Below are 21,844 nucleotides of genomic sequence, written 5' to 3'. Positions count from 1 at the left end.
AGACTTCACATACCTTTGAGATTTTTTTTTTTTTTTTTTTATAAATCTCTCAGATATGCAGGTTTCCTCACGATGTTTTCCTTCACCGTTTAGCAAGTGATAATTAATTTCTAATATGCACATAAGTTTGAAAAATCAGAGGTGCGTGCCTGAGATTTGAACCTCGGACCCCTCGATCGAGAGGCCGAGTTTCTTAACCACTAGGCTATCACTGCTATGTTAATTTTCTTGTTTACATTCAATTCAACTTTACATCAATTTATTTATAGAATACCACAATGCCCATCGCCAATTAAACAGAGACAAACATTATGCATAGAACATTAATAGAGTAAAAATTGTGCCAACATCACATAACCCTTTAATTTTAAAAATAACTCTTTAAGTACTATTATTTTTTCTGAGCGAAAGTTTTACGTTTATCTTTGTTTACAGGAAAAAGAAGGATTCGGGATCGGGTTGCGGGAAGGATCGCAAATGATTTGGGAGCCACTGCCGGATTCACTCGTACATCAGTGAGTTTTATTCTCTATCATTCTATAAATTTGTTTGTATTTGCGTAGATTTTAAATGGCAAAAGTAGTCCGCAGTAAATTAGGATTGATTTACTTAATATGCATAATTGTGCCTGCGCGTAGAAGCATGTTATACGCCAAACATTGTTATTTGGAAAATATTTGCGTTTTTGTATTGATTATAAGATTCATCGCTTTTTTGTCGACGGATTGGTAGATTTTTCTGTACGACAAACTAGTTATAGTTATTTGGAGCATTAGTTAGTAGTTATTGTTTTCGCATGCTGCCTCGTTCCTATAGGAGTACGGAACAATCTGAGAATCATCTTCTGGTGCCAGCCGTCGAAATGGGGTTTGTATTATTATTTATTTAACATGTACCTGAATAAATTTGCACTATGACTATACTGACTTGCACGAGATAACTAGTATAAACGCTGATGTTGGTATCGTAGATAATCTAATTAGACTATGCTTTTTCGTATGTTTCGCAGCTGGTTCAAGATTAATAAAAGTAGCCAGGTTATTCACTATATCATTAGTAAACCACAGTAGCTCCTTACCTAATAAACAATTATGTTTAGGTAGAATAATTAGATAACCAACCAGCACAAAGCATTAGTGGCTCGCACTTGCGGCGCATAATAGTTAACGTAGTTATATTAGCACCATCTCATTATTGTAACAAATGAATACGTCTGAATACAAAGGTAAATCTGCCCTGTTAAGTACTATTTACCAGGATAAAAACAGGATCTAGGGCAATAGGAATCGATGGCGCCTTTAGGAGGACTTTTGGTCGGTAATGAAATAGATACATCGGGATGTTTTCAGTCGTAAGTTAAGCGAAATAAGCGTCCCGGAAATTCGTATCCTGGCGCCGAGCATGGAGCGCGGGCTGGACGTGTCGCCGCGCGCGTCACCCCGAGCGTCACGCGCCGCGTCATCCCGCACCTCACCCTACTCGTCGCCTCACACGTCACCCCGAGCGTCACCCTCAATCGACGACGAAGATGACACTTCCGAACACGAAAGCGCCTTTAGTTTACAAACGACCGCAAGGTGGAGTCTCCTTCGAACATGAGCGTGCACTATATTTTGAAGTTACGATAACGCACAATTTTTTTTACAAAATAATTTAAAGTGATGAATATTAATACGTTGAAGGTTGTAATATAGATCGCGCTCTAAGTCGTTGATATATGTCGTCGCTTGCGGTGGGCTTCGCTACTTTTCTATCCATTTCGTTGTCTCACTATTCTCAACTGTCTATGGCACGTCGTTGTAGCTTTGAGCGTTCGTTTTTGTTACAAGTCTAGGCGGTAAGTACAAATAATGGTTGACTATCGTCAGTTATTACAGGTGAGCTGGAACTCAGTTTAATACGTCAATTTGGCACATTATTGTCGTTCAAAATTTAACAATTTACGCAATTGGTTTTTCTATTGCACGGGTTTTTATTGTTCTACAAGTACCTTCATATTCGAACAAAGGGCTAACTGAACGGTTATGATTGCAGCAAGGATGTTACGATGTTGGAGGAACAAGACGATTCGATGTTCAAACAGGACAAATCGCCTATAGTGCATCTGGCATACGCTATCTGGTATGCCATTCTAGCACATACGGATATTGTCTGCTATATCATGGTGTTCATCAATCAGGTGAGTCTGGTTCATTTTGACAGGGTTAAATATGAATCTAATCTTATATATAGGCACGTTCATTTTATTGCATTTCATAGCAGTTAGGTTATTTGGTATGGTGAAAAAGTAAATGAGGACTCCCCTGCAAAAAACGAAAATGCTTTGGTGACTATTCTGATGACGAATACAATGGCCACTAAATATATCATCTGTTGAATGACAACTTTCATCAGTTGTCTCCTCTGTCTTATGAACTAAGCTTGGGTCTATAAAAGGCCGATCTTAGTTTTTATTATTATATACTTTTTGTTTCAGATACAATCAGCGACTATCCTCTCAATACCTTTACCGCTTATGGTATTCTTATGGGGAACTTTGACCATACCTCGTCCCACTAAAACGTTTTGGGTGACGCTAATAGCCTACACCGAGGTAAATTGTACTTACATTATGTAAAAGTCTAAAATTTATGGTCCCTCGAGTACTACAATATTTGCATATTTAATGTGTCAACGGAAATGTTATCATGCCAACTTGGCAACTTCGCGAAATATTGAGAGGGTTCATACAAGACGAAACATAATACATTTTTAATTACGATCTAACGCCAGAAATTGCCCATTTATATTCATTATCTTCTGAAAAAAAATCTAATCTTCTTGTCTTATAATATAAACATAATATAAATTATTTAAATGCATTTCAGGTGATCGTACTAATAAAGAGCATGTTCCAATTCGAGATTTTGCCGTGGAATCAGAAGGCCATACCAGCGAACATGCCGTTCACTGCCCCCAGGATTATCGGAATTGAGAGGAAGAACAACTATGCGTTATACGACCTACTGCTTCTGCTTATCATTTTCTTACACAGGTATTTTATTTCTCACATTTATATGTGTGGTTTAGTGGTTACAAAGATTATCACACCTTGACACTTGATAGTTAAAATTACAAAAAAGAACACACACACACACACGTAACAAATTTAAATACACACATACACATGTATAGTTAGCGCCAAATTGCTAGTCCGCTCTGAAGTTGTTGCGAGCAGGTGTAGTCATACAATTTGCTATGGCGACGCGATCCATTTCTATATTCAGAGCGGACTAGCAGTTTTACGCGAACTATACGCGGATGAGATGTTTTTCATTGAATGTAATGCGTTAAATGATCAAGTTAATTTGCGAACATAAGCACTTTGGTAAATTTTAATTCATGTATTATTGTATTATATGATACTATCTTGATATATTTTAAGACATTTTTCAATCTCATTATTTTTCTTGGCAGGTTCATGTTAAAATCGTTAGGACTTTGGAAGGAATCAAGTCCGGAAATAGAACTGCGTGAAGACATGGAGTATCCTCTAAGCTCGGAGGATACGCAACTCATTGTCGAAGGTCGGGGCGCTGAAGTGGGCAAGAAATACGTGCAGTTGCACGATCAGATCGGAATGTGAGTTATTTTTGTGTAATAATATTATTAAATTTAAGTATTTTTAAACGATGCTTTTTAAGTCACATTATAATTTTAATTCATTATTTCTAAAATATTTACGCTTAATGTCCAAGATTTTTTTTCTCTTTTTTTCCAATTTCTTTCCTTCCTCTGTTTCCTGGCACCAATCTACTACTGATATTCCTATAAATCCTTACGGAATTTTTAATGGGTAGCAACGGTAGGATTTGTAATAGCCTTGTCTTTGTTAGTCTAAATTTGGAGCGGATTACATCGACTAAATGTACTTAAGCAGGTAGTGGTTATGCCACTATTATTAATGTTGCAGTAAAAAAAGGTAGAGATAATTGTGGCATTCAATTGTACATTCAATGTATGTTGGCATACAATTGTCATACTCTGTCGACATGATAGGTAATGTTAGCGTATGCGAAGCTGCAATTTATGGTACGTGTCACGGTACCATTTAGGATGCTGTAAATATAACATCACTTATTTCGTTTGCACCTGCGAGCAGACTACTAGACGCACGTGGTGTCGGGGGCATTTAGAAAGTGTACTTATAAAGACATCACGCATTCCGTCACGCTTGCCAGTAGTCCATCAGGCTCGTGTGGTGGTTTGGGTCATTAATAAGGTACCTATCACCACTGCGTGTGTAAGCAGCCCGCGAACCTAGCGGCCGTACCGGTGGCAGCAATACGGTCGCGTCGTCCGTTCAGCCAGCGCTCAGTGACCTGGTCGATGGCAGCAATACAGTGTCGTTCGCTCAGCTAGCGGTCAGCGCCAGTGTCGGTGGCAGCAATACAGTGTCGTCCGCTCAGCCAGTAGTTAGTACGAGTGTCGGTGGCAGCAATACAGTGTCGTTGTCCGCTCATCCAGCGGCCAGCGACAGTGTCGGTGGCAGCAATACAGTGTCGTTGTCCGCTCATCCAGCGGCCAGCGACAGTGTCGGTGGCGGCAATACAGTGTCGTTGTGCGCTCAGCCAGTAGTTAGCACGAGTGTCGGTGGCAGCAATACAGTGTGGTTGTGCGCTCAGCCAGTGGTGGCGTGTGCGCGCGCTGGCTGTACCGCGTGCAGGCGGCGGTGCGCGCGGCGCTGCGCCGGCGCCAGGCCGCCGCGCGCGCGCCGCTGCCCGCGCCGCTCGCCGTCTGGCAGCGGCTCTTCCCCGCCCGCACCGCGCGCCTCACCCCGTACATACCCCACCTTTATTCCTATCATATACTTATCATAAATACCTGTTGGAACGCTCCCCCCATGTATATAGTACATCACATCTTGGTTACGTGTTTGAATCGTCCACACGCAGTCGGATCGCGGCCTGTAAAAAATCGTATACTTTCAGTAATAAGTCGCACTTGAATTAGTTGTATAAGTCATAATATCATGAAAAATATTAAAAATGATAAAATTTCAAATCTCTATTCGACTATTATATTTCTTATATATCTTATTGTTTATAGAAAATTCATTAATTATTTAATAGCGTGTTTATGATTCAAATCGATGCTAAAAGTACCCTTAGCACCTGTAGTGTATCCTTAACCTATACCTATTAGATTTCTTATGTTCCACTAAACCTCACATAGAAACACGACATATATAGTTTTAATTAAATAATGTACATATTTCAGATTATTTTATTTTAGACTATAAAATGTATATAATATTAGTATCATGTATATTTCTTCTCCATTTACCAGTAGCCTGTAAGTAATTTTATTTTCATCAACCAACTCTGCATTAGTATTGAAAATAATAAAAACTATACAATTATTATAGTTTAAAATCAATTACAATAATTGAAACTGTTATATGTAAACTGATTAGTGATGTAATGCTAGTATATTTCAATTATTATCTTTATACTAAGATTTTTATTTCATTTTAGTAGTTAGATAATACACGGAAAGTATAATATTAAAGTGTATGTATATTTTAGGATGAGTGATACAATCGACGGCAGTGCCAGCCCGAACACGGGGTCTCCACACATGACCACTAGGGACGTCGTCAACACCGAAGAGCCCGGACCTTCCAAGGGCCCTGAAGACGAGGATCATTACAAGTAAATACATTATTAAATTACGTACGGATGATCCTTATTAACAGTTTTAATTTAAGAGTAGCGGACGAGGATGCAGTCCACCTGGTGATAAGTGGCTACTGCCGCAGATGGACATCTGTAGTCAACCCCAAATAAGATTCCTATCTTAGATTGGTCACAGTTGCGCTGTTACTCCTGAGAACTAAGCTGGAATGCCTCGGAAAAGTGTGTCTTCCACCACCACACTCTTCAAACTGTACACAGCAGCGCTTAACACTGCTGTTATTAGGCTGAAATATTTATGGCGGAGGTGCCACCGGAATCGAACCATAGAGGGTTCTACCGCCTTCTTTCTTTCTTTATCTGGCTACTATGTTTATGGACTTTAAGCAAAATAACCAAATTATTAACTAGGTATATTTTCCGGTTTCGTCTGTCAAGCAGATCTTATGTAACGTTAAAAATATTGTTACTTATATATTTTTTCTTTCAGAGTAAACGATGACCAAGAACCCATAATTGCAGTGACAACAACCTTTGAGGAAACTTACAAGTACTACCCGAAAGTTATGCTTCTATCGTAAGTATCCTAATTATATCATATTATAATATGGACACTTCGTTTAGTTCAAAGATATTTACATAAAAAACCTATTGTACATTAGATCTAAATTTATTTCTACACCTATAAAAACTTTTAGCGTGGTTAAATTATATATAGTATTTCTATTCGTAAAAAATATTGAAAAACTCATTTTTATCAAGATTTGTCCTATTGTACTTAAATGGTTAAACACTTCATTTCAATTTAACGGCGACACTGCGTTTAATTCAAAGACTAATTTGAACCCATTATACATTAGTAGACTCCGTGCCAAACCGCTAGTCCGCTCCAAATATAGAAATGAGTCGCATCGCTACAGCAAATTATAGATATTAGGGGGACGAAAACAGCTTGGGACCCCCCGGTACCCTCCGCTGCACGCTCGTGCCCATGGGCATGTAGCTGCGTATAGCTCTCTGACTGACACCTGCGCGCATTAACTTAAGAGCGGACTTGAAGTTTGGTACAATTTTACAAGTATAAGCAGTTTTAGCGAGGTTAAATGAATGCATGGATAATATTCCAGTTTGAAGCGGTACATGCGGCCGGTGCACCGGTTCTTCCAGCGCATGCTGGCGCCGGGCGCGCGCGTGACGGCCGACGTGTACGCCTACATGTTCCTCTGCGACTTCTTCAACTTCCTCGTCGTTATATTCGGCTTCGCTGCATTTGGGGTAAGGAAATAGTTCGTTTTTTTAGTTGAAGATAGTTGCATTAAGTGAAAGTGGAATTCGTGTCTATTTATAAAAAAAAAAATGCTACGATATTTATAACCATATTTCATAACTTATATTGGGTTGATGGCTTTTAATTAGACTGTATCTTACATTACGTATCTTACAGTAAGACCTGAATATACATACATAAAATAATTACAGTAACACAATAAGAATTGTTTTTTGTCATCAAAATACGTTAAATTAAGCATGAATGTTTAAAATTACTCGCCAAGTCCAACTACGTAGTTTTGCAATTGCAATTTCCTTAATATTAATTTCGTAGACAATTCGTGTAAACAGCTTATTCAATACAAAAGAAAATTACCATAACCAAACAAGCAAAAAAAATGTAACATGCCACCAAAAAAAACTTTATTCTTCAGAGTTCAATCTGGAAAATGTGTGAATACTCCTCGTACCAATCTGTTTTTCGCTTCTATCAATAATTGAAATTTTTTCTTTATAATTTCAAGACTGTTTGAACTCCACCAATCAGGTTTACGCTAATATGATTAAACTATTCAACATGAATGCTCTTCCAGACGCACCAAGGCGACGGCGGCGTGCAGGCGTACATCGAGGAGAACAAAGTGCCGATACCGTTCCTGGTGATGCTGATCCTGCAGTTCGCGCTGATCGTCATCGACCGCGCGCTGTACCTGCGCAAGTTCATGCTCGGCAAGATCCTCTTCCAGTACGCGCTCATCATCGGCGTGCACGTGTGGATGTTCTTCGTGTTGCCCTTCATCACCGAGAGGTGGCGCTTTTTACTATTTCGAAGCTTTAAAGATATGAACATCGGAAAATTTGCCACTTTCAATTGTCTCAGGATTCTTAATCAAAACATTTAAATAACTTGAAAGGTTGAAAGGTGACCTACGTGACGACTCATAAAGTGAAAATTAGCATAATTATGTAATGATGTTTTTGAGACTATCTTATAACGAGTGCGTACCCACAAAAAATGATACTTTACTATAATTGGGTACTTGACAGTTATAACAATAAAATATGAAATATGTTGGATATGATAGCTTATAAGTAAACATAAATTATGCAGTATTTCGTTTATTTTTTAATACGTTCTAAGTATTTTAATTTTTAAAAAGAAATTTTCGATTTTTTATCTGTGGATTTTAAATCCCAAAACGGCGACAGTGCTGCCTCAAATGTCATGTGACGTCACTACATCGAAACCAAACAAGACAAATAATAATTAAATCGTTTGCTGTTAGAGTTGGTTGAATTTATGTTGTGAACCGAAATGAAGCCATACTATATTAAAGCTGATAGCGTGAACCTGCTTAAAGAAGATCCATATATGCAGTGCAATAAATCAAAATGGATACAAAAACTTCCGTGAGATAACCTATGGAAATATCAAATAAACAACGTAAGTAAAACATTCTTTATATTTACATTTAATCATATCGGACAATTAAAACATTTCTTAACTGACTTCAGACAGAAGAAAGGTTGTCTTCAAGTAATTATTAAGATTTTTTTAAATATACTTATATTCTTATGTGAACTGTTTTAAGGTTATTAATTGGTTATATTTATATTTACAGATCTTCCCGACAATCGTATAGTGACGACGTTATAGAGTATGTGCAGTTTAAGAGGAAGGCAAGTTTGTGTTTCATGAAAAGTAAAAGTTGTCCTGAACACAAGGTACATCAATGAAAATGAAAATGTGATGACTGTCCTGCCTAGAAGAAGTGAGGAGCCAAAAGTTTCGAAAGTGGGCACCAGTCTGAAATACATAAAGTAAAGTACACGGGAAATAGTACTTCTTTACTTGCGTAACCTACCCAACAAGATGAAGGAAGAAAAGTGACTATACAGTTCCTATTATTGCATTGCAATTTAATTCTGAAAATGACAGTGATAAAAATATACATATATCCATTTGTGACGGAAAATAATTTTAGTAATGAAGAAAAGCAGACACGCAAGCAGCACAAATATTTAGCTTAGGTGATCTGTAGTAATTATTGTAACTGTAACATATGATAAATATATACAAAAGTTCTACTGTGTGTACTCACTAATAGAACCATATAAACCAAATAAACAAAGAAATCGGTTAATAAAATACTAATATTAGCAAATCATGTATTTTTAATTATACAGTCCTGTAACTTAATCAGTGCACATGCACCATCAATAATAACACAGTCATGAAATATTTTAATTGTGTCCTATTAATTACAGAATGGGCCCTTAAAATAGAATTCTCATAGACGTCTTATAATTCTATTCTCATAGACATCTATATAATATATTAAATATATGAATACTTCCACTTGCTGTTTTGTTTTGATTACGTCCCGTTCCAATGATTTGGAATTGACGAATCACTCGAGAGTTACTAAATTTATTCCTTTTTTTCAATAATACTTCTCTTACATAGATAGTATAAAATGTCATTGCTTGCAAACAGAGGATTTAAACATATAAGAATCTGCAAGTTCTTTAACGTTTATGAGATTTGGTTTTAGGAACTTGTATAAGCAATTTTGTTACGATCGTACTTGTACACATCGTCACTGCACACGTCTTATAACTTGTCATTTATTTAAATTTTAGTTATAATAGCTAAATAACTCTCAATTTTCTTCTTAGCGTTGTTTGTTTACAGTGTAATGACGTTCCGCCACAAAATGACACTTGACCGCCTGATTTAACGCGACGTTCCGTTCACCGTAAAGAAAGTTCGATTTTTATTAATGAATAGCCCTTTTTTCGAAAAAGTGATCAATGAAAGGCATATATAATACGTATACTAATTCATTAAAACACTTTCCCAAAAAGTGTCAAGTAGCCAATTCATTTTGATTTTTATTTATTTAAAAAAAGTAATGGCCATTGGCGTAAAACGATTAGTGTAGAATATTATAGTAAAAGTCAATATTATACTTTTGTTATTGACCTCATGCTACACAAAGGAGTCTGCAAAGTAGTGTGGCTTCTACCTTTATATTTACTTGCAGGACATTCAACACGCTGCTGCCGCCGCCCATGTGGTACATGATGAAGTGCATCTACCTGCTGCTGTCGGCGTACCAGATCCGCTGCGGCTACCCGCGCCGCATCATCGGCAACTTCCTCTGCAAGTCCTACCACTTCCTCAACATGGTCTTCTTTAGAGGGTGAGCTCGTGTAATCAGTCTGTTTTATATTATTGTTTTGTATTTTTAGGATCGCCAGTTTCTTCCCATGTAACCTTCGGTAACATTAATACCGGTGTTGTTTTTTCGATGGAAGTTAGCCTTATGTGGTCGATGAGTACTCTCGTAAAGCATAGGAATACTTTTAATATATTTTATGTCGTGAAAGACACTCAACAATGCACATGAGAGTATTAATTCCTGACTCTTAAAAATTGGAATTTTCTAAATAAAGTATTACTTATACTACTTCTATTTACAAATAGTATTTGTTGAGTAAAGCTTGTATCATGTTCATTAAAAAATTGAACATTATAAGAATAAAATAAACAAATGAATGCTGATTACATTATTTTGTCCTTTTTGAATTTGGCTTTTCGGATCACGGATTTTTCTTCGAGGGCAGGGGGCATATCTAAGAGGATTTTATACCAGTTGTGTAGTGAGTGACATGTGGTTGTAGGTTCATGGCGGTGCCGTTCGTGTTCGAGCTGCGCACGCTCATGGACTGGATCTGGACGGACACGTCCATGACGCTCATGGACTGGCTCAAGATGGAGGACATATTCGCCAGCGTCTTCCTTCTCAAGGTACACATTTATAAACATCTTATCAATGAAAACTATTTAATATACGTAGTAATGACGTATTGTAAAGACTGTTTACATAATAACGTAAATAACAATTGAAAACGGATTTTAATAAAGTGCTCTTAATGCTCCTAAAGGTGGCGAAAGTTTCTGAAATATCAATTTCATATGTTTTTGAAGTAATGATCAAATTTAACTGTGTTTAATAAATATTCAAAGTTGTTATGCTAATATTAAATAAAATAAATTTAGATTTTTTTTATTTTAGATAAAGATATTTTTTGTATGATGACTGCAATAACTAATACAATGTCAAATGTTTTATAGTGCTCCAGATATGTGGAAGACGAGTTCCCTCAGCCCCGAGGCGTTAAGAAGTCCAGTACATCGAAGTACTTGCTGGGCGGAGGAGTGCTTGCGTTTGTCATAGCTATTATATGGTTCCCGCTCGTGTTCTTTGCTTTTGGAAATTCTGTAAGTATAGTTTTTTTTTTATTTTTAAGTTTATCATTGTTTCAATGACCGGGAGTTCATTATAAATGACTCCGTAAAAATGTTATACCAGCTATATGAGCAGATCCTTTCGCTAAATTTTGTTAAAGTTACTTCATATGAGTTTGCCTGAGTTAAAATTTATTTCTCGTAACAGCATTATCAAAAGCAAGCAAGTACTTGACAAAACATGGTTTCCTTTATAATAAAAAAAACCGAAAAATGTTAATTTTGTGTTTTAGGTCGGTCAACCGAACCCACCAACGGACGTCACTGTGAAGATTCGCATCGGGCCTTTCCTGCCAGTCTACCAAATGTCGGCGCAATCACATAATATTGATATGTAAGTGCTTCTCAGAATCATTTATTTTTCTATTTAATATAAATAAGATTGTTATCAGGAAACACAGAGGTGAAAGTTTTAACCATTTGTAAATTAAGAAAAGATTTTTGTAACCCTTGTAATGAGTAAATGTTTAATTTTTTTAAATAAATGTACATTTAGCGTTACCACATGGACTGAAATTGCTATTAAAGACATTTGCACTATTTGCACATAGATTGGTAAAGATTACTCACTCCTGACGGGAAAATGTAATCAATTTTGATAATTGAAGTTGTCACTGTCATCTATTTTCGTGTTTTAACGTATTTCGTGGTTCGTGTGAAAAATATTATAAAAATGTAGTTTTTAGACCATTTGCAACGATATTTTTTCGTGTTGTTTTTGCACGACTTATTTGCACATGTCTACATTGTTCCGCGTAAATTACACCATGACAGTTGGAGACGTAATGGGAAAACAGTCAGCCATTTTAGGTATGTGTCTGCCACTTTGTCGCTTCCTTCAATTACAAGGCGGTGAAATATCTATACTAATCTATGTATTTACATAAAAACCTGTCTGTTGTTTCCCCAGCTACTCGGAGCAGGACTACACACAGCTGAGCAACCTGTACGCGCGCGACCGCACCGCGCAGACGTTCCTGTCCAACTACATGTACAACGACGTCGCCGTCATCACCATCAACCCCAACTCCACCATGAAGTGGGAGATCTCGCCGCCGGAGCTCGACCGGCTCGAGCGCGAGGCTCTCTCCAGTTTGTATACATCTTGTGCTATATAATATGAAATAAAATTTCTTCTTCAGTCTAAAGTTAGACGGTACGCAAATCTAACGTAGGTGCACGTTCGCGTGTTTTTATTAAAAAATGTATGAGTAGCGCCATAGGCCCATGCGTGTTTGACGAGGTTTTACCCGACCCGCTTTTGACGACCGCGTGGCGGAGCGGTCACCACACCACCAGAAGGTCCCGGCTTCGATCACCGGCCAGACTGGGTGTTTGTGTATTTATCTATGTGTGTGTCCATGGCACCCACGACACAGGGAATCTTAGTGTGGGGCTGTGAGTGTAGAAAAGCTTTATTTACCCATGCAGTGGGTGCAAGGCAGGGACGCACGCGACTGGTGTCTTCTCAGTCTTGTTTCTTCAAATTATTACTATTGAGCGCCGCTGCTACACACACGGTGGGTGCCCCAGGTGTTTCCCAAAACCGCATCGAAAATCTGGAGCAGACTCCGTTTTAACGTACACCCTTACTCTATCGATATCTATATCATATATGTATGGTCTGTAAGTATAGATTTTAGGTTTAAATCCTTGTATCGTTTCAGATTCGTCACTGTCGGTAAAATTCACATACGTGATCACGCACCCGAGCAACAACGCTCAGAACCCGCCCACCATCGAGGACAACCGCGAGGTGCCGTTAGCGGCCTTCGCGGGCGGCACGCGGAACCCCGAGCGCGAGACGCTGCTGCAGCTGCTGGCCGGCACCGCGCCGCCGGACACGTGGTATGTGACGTCACGCACGCGTTCATACACAGCAACCACGCGCAGAACCTCGAGTACGACATGCTCCTGTAGCTGTTGCCGGACACGTGGTCACGCACGCGATTATATTCAACGATGACACACAGGACCCCGAGAGCGACACGTTGCTGGCTAGGACCACGCCATCATGTGGTATGTGACGTCACGCGCTTGTTCGCACACTGTAACGACATGTGTGTTTACAACCACCATCGAGGACAAGTCGGAGGTGCCGCCGGCCGCCTGACAATGTAACATGCAAACGGGCATGCATTCCATGTAGTGGTAAATGATGATTGCCCAAAAACATACTTAATATAGAACAAGGATTCTAACTAAGGTCGATTGGAGATGAATCGGCTCTTATAAACAAAGACAGTCACTTCATTAGTAAGTCAGCCGGCTTCCACACCCTTACACGTTACGTCGCTACCACCTATTGTGTTTTTAAATGTGAATAGAGCTTTTTGTTATTACCGCTCGTCGTACCGGTCTCATACATAAAAAAGCTGATTACTCGAGCTCCCAAACGTATCGCTTATTTTGATAGATTTTGTCTCCCACTACCGTTTCAATGTTTGATATGTTTTATTGCAGGTTGAACGTGAAAACACTATTTCCTAAGTTCGTGAAGGTGTTCAATAAGGGAACTACAAAACCAGCCTATCAATTAATGCCGCCAGTTCTTAATGACGGTACTTATAAATTTTGAAACTCCAATATATTTTAATTATTTCCTTCATATTTTTCAATTTAAGTGTTCATAAAACTTTTCAACCATATGTTAAGTCAATGTTTTTTTGTTCAAAGTTTAGTATGAGTCTCTCGTCTATGCAGAATTTGCGTCTGTAGAATATCAAAACACAATTAACCCCCGTTGTATGTGTAATACAATAATGACTTGTTACAGATGACGATGCGCGTTACTACCGGAACGTACAGTTGCGGTTGGAGAGGGACGGCAACGTAATGTACTGGCGGGTTCGCGAGGCGTGCGAACAACGGGCAAGTTACTTTACGCTATAGCTAATTTTAAACAATTAATAAATTACAAATTAATTATCACTTGCTTAAACGGTGAAGAAAAACATCGTGAGGAAACCTGAGAAATCTTTAAAAAAAGTTTTCAAAGGTATGTGAAGTCTACCTATACGCACTTGGCCAGCGCGGTGGACTATGACATATTCCTTATCATTCTGAGAGGAGAGCTGCGCCCATCAGTGGGACAGTAATGGATTGATGATGATGGTGATGACTAACTTAATGTTAAGTAGTCACTGTTGTCCGTCTTATACCTCCAAGTGTCAACCTTACACATAATAGAAGTCCTATCTAAAGTACATCACAGATATATTACGTTCATTGAGAAATGTCACACTTTTTGTTTCTAATATAATTAAACAATAATATATAAACTGATTAAATGTTGATGTTTTGTCTTGTTCCCTGTACATTATAAATATTACCGGGACCATGCATATCTCAAACAAGTATTTGTCGGGGGCAGGTCTAGGCGTTGAAAGCGGATGACGTAATACCAGATGCTGGCGGCACCTGCACCGGACGACATTCCTTATCGCCTTATGACCCATCTACCTGATTACTTTACCTGCTCTTCCTATAAAAAGGGTTGAAGCACTTGATCAGTACGCATTTGGTTTGGATGCGTCTCGGTGCACGGATTGCTGTCTGTTTCAATAGACTGTCCTAGCCCTCGCTATGGTTATTTTGCTATATAGTAGACTTACTGACTATGATAACTAATTTTATTAAATTATGCGATGCCATATACTTGACCGACTGACTATGATAACTAATTTTATTATTACTGAATTACTGTTCCCCTTAATGTCCTAATCATCTTTTCCCTACATATTCTATGTATGTTATTGTGTGTAAAGTGAGAAATCACTTCAAGAAATTAAGTATTTCAGTTATTTTGATGTTTAAATAATTAAATGATTTGAATTGTAGGATCCGTTGGCGTCGATACCCATGAACAACTGCGATATGTTGGTCATGTACACGTTCAATGACAAACTCTTCCCGGAGACACTCAATTTTATATCTGGAGGCGGGTAAGTGGAAATTACGCGTTTAATTACTTAACTAATATTAGCTTGTGAGCTTTAACGTAAATGAATGAGAAGATTAATGCTTTGTCCATTTGTACAACTTAAGAGGACACCTAGGATACCGTACAAAATTGCGCATCGAAGGGAGAATCAGAGTTAATATTTTAGGTCTAAATTCGCAAAATTTGTCCAAGGCCCTACTTTTTGTTACGCCATGGCCTCTAACACAGACTCATCTGGGGTGGCTACTTATAAAGTTAAATAACTTAAATTGATCTCAATAAGTGGGGGACCTAGAATATTAACTAGGGTCTCCTTTTTATATTTACTAGGGTACTTTGTTTTTGCTTATTCCTAGCGATACATAATGACCTAGAAAGCGGTATAGAAATGCATTGCCTTTGAAGAAAGCTTAATTTTATGTGTCTCTCAGCATAATCGGGCTGTACACGACGTTCGTGTTCCTGGCGTCGCGCGTGCTGCGCGGCTTCTTCTCCGGCATCTACACCAAGATCATGTTCGACGACCTGCCCAATGTCGACCGCGTCTTGCAGCTCTGTCTCGACATATACTTGGTAATTAGTTCATCACTAATAGACTATGTTTAGCTGGAATCCTAAGAGATTCTCAATTTCTTTCATGATTTTCCTAAGAAAAAAATATGAGGCATTTGCTAATATTTTTTTTTTGAATTTGTAAAGTTCCATAAAGTCATATAAATTAATCTGTTACTGAACTTTAATATTCACTGCATTATTAAATTAACTAATTTATATTATTAAATTAATAAATTAATTAACTTTGTTAATAAATAGTTTTATTTAGTAGTTAATTGTATTATCTGTAGATTTTTTATCCGGACATCCTAGCACTCATATATTTTTTCTGTGTTCAGGTTCGTGAAGCACTGGAGCTGGCACTCGAAGAGGACCTGTTTGCGAAATTAGTTTTCCTCTACCGATCACCAGAAACTATGATAAAATGGAGTCGGCCAAAGGAGGAGGAAAGTCAGGAACAAAGGGCGCTGCCGGCTCCGCGCTGAACATACTCATACGATCGTTTAACAGTTCGCTTCGAGAAACTTATCGATTATACAGTATGATGTCCTGTCCCTGCTATGGGCTATTCATAGTCATTGTGATTAATTTACTGCCATATCCATTAAGTAGGATTTGACATTTAAATGTCAGCGAAACTAGATACAGATTAAATTCTATTTCTCCTCTTTAAACTTAGCACAACGAACTTTTATAACGTAAACGGCAGATAGCGAAGAATAACGAACATGCTAGGTAGGTACATAAGTTGTACAGTAAAGTAGGTAAGTAACATAAGAATAACTGCGGTGCTTAAGAATTTCTCGCATATATTATAAAATGTTTCACTAAATACCTCATTGTGTGGAGTCTATTGGAGTACCGTAGCCGTCTGAATGAAGATAATAAACTGCTATTAGCTATGTATAAGACTTGAGCATTGTTTCAATGGGTTTGCACTAATTGTGACAAATACATTGTTACCGACGGTATTTCTTAATATTTTACTTATTCATTCCTCATTTCATAAAATAGAAAGCTCTCTTAAATCATTATTATGTGTATTTCGCACTCTATTACATTTAAGTGTTTAGTTTTGTCTTTTAATATCACAATTTGACACTTCTTGTAGGTCGCGTGGATCTCATATAGCATTTTGTCCTATAATCAAGGCTTATTAGAAACTTGTGGTAATTTTTTACTCACGCTCGCTTTGTACTCCTAATAAATTTCATGTTTATTTTAATTTTATCCACCAACTCTTGAGGCTATCGTTACATATAATATATACCTACAATTTAGTTCAGTGATGCTAGAACCGTAATATTTTAAATATATATATTTTGTGTAAAGATACATATATCTGTTTGTTGAAAATAGATCTATTTTATACGAATGAATGCTTCTTAAATGCCGTTTAAATGGGGTATATTAAATTATGTTTGTCTTTTGCTAAATGTGTATACTGCTTATTTAAATCGTAATTAATACTATAATAATTGGATTTGCCTATGTACATAATACGGAAGGCATAAATAAACCTCTGTGCACAAAAGTATTGACCCTACTCAATATTAATGCTTTTCAAGTTATCAACCTCAACACAATATTATTTAATCATGACATGATTTATCCCCACAATAAAATTCTTAAACGTTTATTTCGAAAAAAAATTCGATATTCTATACGTTTAATTTATAGATACTTAATAAAGTATCTACATTTGCATGGGCCAGTTATTTGCAACCTTAAAATAAGCATGATTAGACTTCATAGAAAATGCTAGCCTTCCTTAGCGAATTATGCGATGTGTAATAACATGTACTGATTACATTTTCTTTGATAACACTACAGAAAAAATCATTAAATTATTTTTTATCACAAGGGACTTGTACACTTGGATACTAGTGTCCTACGTACGGTGTTAGTGGCTAGTGTGTATACGCATAAAGCTTCTTACATTTGTCGTATAGTCGCTTAGACACCGAGTATCTATGTATATGATGTGCCTAAATTAAATATTGTGTATTATCCTGTATAAAGATCATGGAAATTGAAAATTTACATTATTCTTATTTTATATGCGTCCAGTGTTTAAATGAATTTGTACTCCTATTTTACTACAAGTCCACTGATTTTGAAGAATATCAGTAACATACCTCAAATCTGTGAAGAGTTATTATTTATTGCATTTGTACAATTTTATATTATAATTGTTATATCTAAACTGCATTTAATGTTGTGGTTCGTGATAATAAAAGTTGTATAAAATGTTTTATTGTATTTTATTTCTGAAGCATTTTCCTTATTACAAAAATTAAGTAATATAAGTGAATTACAAGTTCACACCACCATCAACCTTGGCGCAATATTCATTGACATCAGTTCTTGGAAAAGAAGCTTGGCTGCATATGGCAGCCTAACCTGGGATATCTGCGTCTTGTTCTTGCATCCCTTGCATTCGAATGTATTGTTACGCAAATTGGCAATCGCTATCAGTCCACAGAAATTGCAAACATGAATACGATAGGGATCGGATACTTCAAACAGACGCTCCCTTAGGAACTGAGCCGCCCCATGAGCAATCTGACAGTCTCGTTCCATCTCTCCGAAACGTAAACCGCCATCCCTCGCTCTGCCCTCCATAGGCTGTCGCACTAGAATCTGAACGGGTCCTCTAGCTCTTGAATGGATTTTATCGTCTACCATGTGCTTAAGACGCTGATAATAAGTCGGTCCCAAGAATACCTGGGCATTTATTTTGCGACCTGTATGTCCGTTATACATCACTTCATTTCCACGAAGGTGATAACCATATTCTTGCAATAAAGACGAGATTTTCTGCACGTTCACGGCATCGTTGAAGGGAGTCGCATCACCGATTTCACCCTTATTCGACGATACTTTGCCTTGAATACACTCGATCAAGTGACCAATTGTCATACGAGATGGGATGGCGTGAGGGTTGATAATGATATCGGGGGTGAGGCCTTCACACGTGAACGGCATGTCTTCCTGTCTGTATTGAATTCCACACGTTCCTTTTTGACCGTGCCGGGACGCAAATTTGTCGCCGATTTGAGGAATACGTACAGATCTTACACGAATTTTGCAGAACTTGTAACCTTCGCTGTTTAAGGTCAGCATGACTTGATCGACAATACCAGTTTCACTGTTACGTAAAAATGTAGAAGCATCACGCTTAGTAAATCTCTTTGTTGTGCCTTCTAATTCGTCGTCATTTTCAGGCAATGTTATAGTCTTGCCAATGACTACATCGTCGCCAGACACTCTTATACCGGGCGCAATAATTCCATCCTCATCTAATTTGTCATACAGAGCATTTCGCATTCCCTGACATGTTTGTCTAGTAGGTTTCTCAAATTGTTCTTCTTGATCGCCAATTCTCTTTGATTCGGAATCTTTATAAGACCGGTAAAATACCGATCTGAAGAATCCTCTTTCTACAGCAGATGCGTTCAAAATAACACTGTCTTCTTGATTATACCCAGTGTAACACAGGATAGCGACAATGGAATTGATTCCCGCTGGTAACTCTCGGAAACGCAAGTACTCCATAGATCGTGTTGTGACAAGTGGCTTGTGGGGATAGTACAATACATGTGCAAGTGTGTCCATTCTTACATGGAAGTTGGTAATGTAGACCCCCATGGCTTGTTTACCCATAGCACTTTGGTAAGTGTTACGGGGACTCTGGTTATGATCAGGGAATGGAATAATAGAGGCACAAACACCTAATATCATGGCTGGGTGAATCTCACAATGTGTATATGTGCTACAATAAGCATATTCTTTAGCTTGAGCAAGATCGTCAGGACTCATTGCAATCATTACTGTTTCTTCTTCCAATGTGTCAATGTACTCCACCACACCACTAGCAACCAAGTTTTGCCACCCATAGTTATTATAATCTCTTTCCTTTAACTGGTCTATATGCTTCTTCTTTAACAATAAAGCGCCATTTTCGACAATCAGTAATGGTCGGCAAATTCTTCCAGCATCAGTGTAAATTCTAATTTCTCTGTCTCTTATATCACGAATCATGCTTACTTCTGATACAATAATGTCCATCTGACGTCTCAGTTTCCTTAATGTAGCCATCAACTGTTCTGGGTCTCTGTGAATTCCTACCCAGCAACCATTGACAAATATTTTTGTGGCATCAGCAATGGCAGATGGTGCTATTTCTTCCAAATTTTCCATAGACCACTCTTCCAAGAACTCAAGGATTGGAGATGGTTGACTTCCTACAGAAATATAAGCCATTAAGGCCAGATTCTTCACCAGGCCCACAGCAGCTCCTTCTGGGGTCTCAGCTGGGCAAATCATACCCCATAGGGTATTATGCAATTGTCGAGGCTTAGCAAGTTTACCATCTCGTCCAATGGGGGAATTCACACGTCTCAAATGAGACAATGTGGAGGCAAACGTCAGTCTGTTTAACACCTGTGATACCCCAGCTCTTGCCTGATGAGCTTTCTTTTGATCACCCCAATTTCCTGTAGCCAGTGAATATCTTAGACCATCGGTGATGATTTTGGTCTTGATAGCCAATTCCAAATTGAAATCCTTTCCTCTGTCAATAAATTTCTGAGCATACATTCTTACTTCTTTCAACAAATTCTTGAATAATCCTCTGAACAGGAAGGCCAAAAGAGGTCCTGCTAAATCCAATCTTTTGTTTCCATAATGATCTCTGTCATCCAGTTCACGACGTCCAAGTGCAGCTAACAACAGTCTGTGCACCATGTAGCCTAAGAAGTAGGCTTTTTTAGTTTCACAAAAATCTGAGACACCAACATGAGGCAACATTTCCTTTTGTAAGATTTCCCTTGCATACTTTATACGTCCCTGCTTTGTCACTCCCGGACGTGCTCCACGAGCCCCAATAAAGTTGAGGGCAACAGTTTGCTCTTGGATGACAAAAGCTTCATCAAGGGACGGTTTTACCATTTCCATCATTTCAGGATCGTCAAAATCATAAATAATATGCTCCAATATGTCTCTGTCTGCTACGAACCCGAGAGCTCGGAATACAATCATAATTGGTATTTCTTGTTTAATGTACGGTACAATTGCAATAATTCTTTGCCCAATAGCAGATTTCTTAATACTTTGTCCTCCACGGGCCATCATATTGACCCACAGTGTTGATGTAGGCCGAGAGCTATGTTCCAGGCAGGATCTAATCTCAGTTTTATAGGCATATTTGCCATCTTTCATGCTGAATACATACACAGTATTAGTAGCCATTTTTTCTTGCGCAATCAGAACTTTTTCTGATCCGTTGATAATAAAATAGCCGCCAGGGTCTAGCGGACACTCGTTCAGTTCAGTCAAATCACGATCGTTCAGATTACTCAGAAGACAGTATGTAGATCTAAGCATGATAGGAATTTTACCAATAAAAGTCTTTTGATGTTGAGTTTCAATAGGGTCTTCGGATTCTTTCACGATGGTTTTGGTTATATCGACATACAAAGGAGCCGAGTAAGTCAAGTTTCGAAGTCGAGCTTCATTCGGCATCATAGGAGAGGGCGCACCGTCTTTTTCCCAATGAGTAGGCTTCGACAGGTAAATCTGGTCAAATTTAAGATGATATTTCGGTGGCGTTTCAATTTCACCGGAAGAATGTTGAGCTTCGGCTTGGAGTTCAATCGGAGGAGAATCTTCCACGATGCGCTGAACTGACATCTGTATAAATTCATCGAAACTATCTAGCTGTTGCCGTACTAGACCCTTTTCATCAAAATAAGCGTTGATGACGATCCAACAAGCTTCCTGCCATAGTTCAGATGAAATTTCTTCCACGTCTTCTTCTTCATATTGGTCATCTTCCGTGTCGTACATGATGGATTATTATATTAATTTAGAGATATAATATCTCAATTGATGAGATATATTGCGTAGTCCTATTACAATTATAAATTCATCGAGTTTTCACACTTTTACCGACGAGCAGCGTAACTGCGTAACCTGCGTTTTTACTTTTTATAGCACAAACGGCACAGAGCATAAATAAATATACCAAAAGTTTGTAATCACAGACGTCACAATCACACTTCATAGAGTACTGAATCAGATATC

The 21,844-nt window shown here is 38.0% G+C and overlaps 2 protein-coding genes across 8 annotated transcripts in view; one reads left to right on the top strand and one right to left on the bottom strand.

Annotated features, from left to right (window-relative positions):
* Piezo (piezo type mechanosensitive ion channel component) overlaps window positions 1-18,011 on the top strand; it is a 67,331-nt gene extending 49,320 nt beyond the window's left edge. For all 7 annotated transcript variants that reach the window (XM_073080833.1, XM_073080834.1, XM_073080832.1 and 4 more), the window contains 20 exons: window positions 436-515; window positions 2,035-2,179; window positions 2,477-2,593; window positions 2,868-3,034; window positions 3,457-3,621; window positions 5,568-5,693; window positions 6,166-6,252; window positions 6,803-6,950; window positions 7,538-7,752; window positions 9,992-10,150; window positions 10,632-10,758; window positions 11,086-11,232; window positions 11,493-11,593; window positions 12,170-12,351; window positions 12,927-13,107; window positions 13,723-13,820; window positions 14,036-14,130; window positions 15,100-15,203; window positions 15,634-15,775; window positions 16,096-18,011. In XM_073080833.1, coding sequence (XP_072936934.1) covers window positions 436-515; window positions 2,035-2,179; window positions 2,477-2,593; window positions 2,868-3,034; window positions 3,457-3,621; window positions 5,568-5,693; window positions 6,166-6,252; window positions 6,803-6,950; window positions 7,538-7,752; window positions 9,992-10,150; window positions 10,632-10,758; window positions 11,086-11,232; window positions 11,493-11,593; window positions 12,170-12,351; window positions 12,927-13,107; window positions 13,723-13,820; window positions 14,036-14,130; window positions 15,100-15,203; window positions 15,634-15,775; window positions 16,096-16,242 — 2,733 coding nt within the window. In that variant the 3' untranslated portion in view covers window positions 16,243-18,011. The remainder of the gene's footprint in view (window positions 1-435; window positions 516-2,034; window positions 2,180-2,476; window positions 2,594-2,867; window positions 3,035-3,456; window positions 3,622-5,567; window positions 5,694-6,165; window positions 6,253-6,802; window positions 6,951-7,537; window positions 7,753-9,991; window positions 10,151-10,631; window positions 10,759-11,085; window positions 11,233-11,492; window positions 11,594-12,169; window positions 12,352-12,926; window positions 13,108-13,722; window positions 13,821-14,035; window positions 14,131-15,099; window positions 15,204-15,633; window positions 15,776-16,095) is intronic.
* RpII140 (RNA polymerase II subunit RpII140) lies at window positions 18,006-21,772 on the bottom strand. Its single transcript, XM_073080837.1, has one exon. The coding sequence runs from the start codon at window positions 21,605-21,607 to the stop codon at window positions 18,080-18,082; it is 3,528 nt and encodes a 1,175-aa protein (XP_072936938.1). The 5' UTR covers window positions 21,608-21,772; the 3' UTR covers window positions 18,006-18,079.
* Between the last annotated feature and the right edge of the window lie 72 nt (window positions 21,773-21,844).

This window comes from Epargyreus clarus, unplaced genomic scaffold (assembly GCF_041222505.1).
Source record: "Epargyreus clarus isolate Ecla_fem2 unplaced genomic scaffold, WU_Ecla_fem_2.2 ptg000015l, whole genome shotgun sequence".
In the NCBI taxonomy this organism is placed as follows: domain Eukaryota; kingdom Metazoa; phylum Arthropoda; class Insecta; order Lepidoptera; family Hesperiidae; genus Epargyreus; species Epargyreus clarus.
Note: the sequence above shows the minus strand (reverse complement) of the source record. Positions and strands in the feature narration are given on the sequence as shown.

Coding starts and splice junctions, on each gene's coding strand:
- RpII140 (XM_073080837.1), bottom strand. CDS start 21,607: ATGTACGACACGGAAGATGACCAATATGAAGAAGAAGACGTGGAAGAA.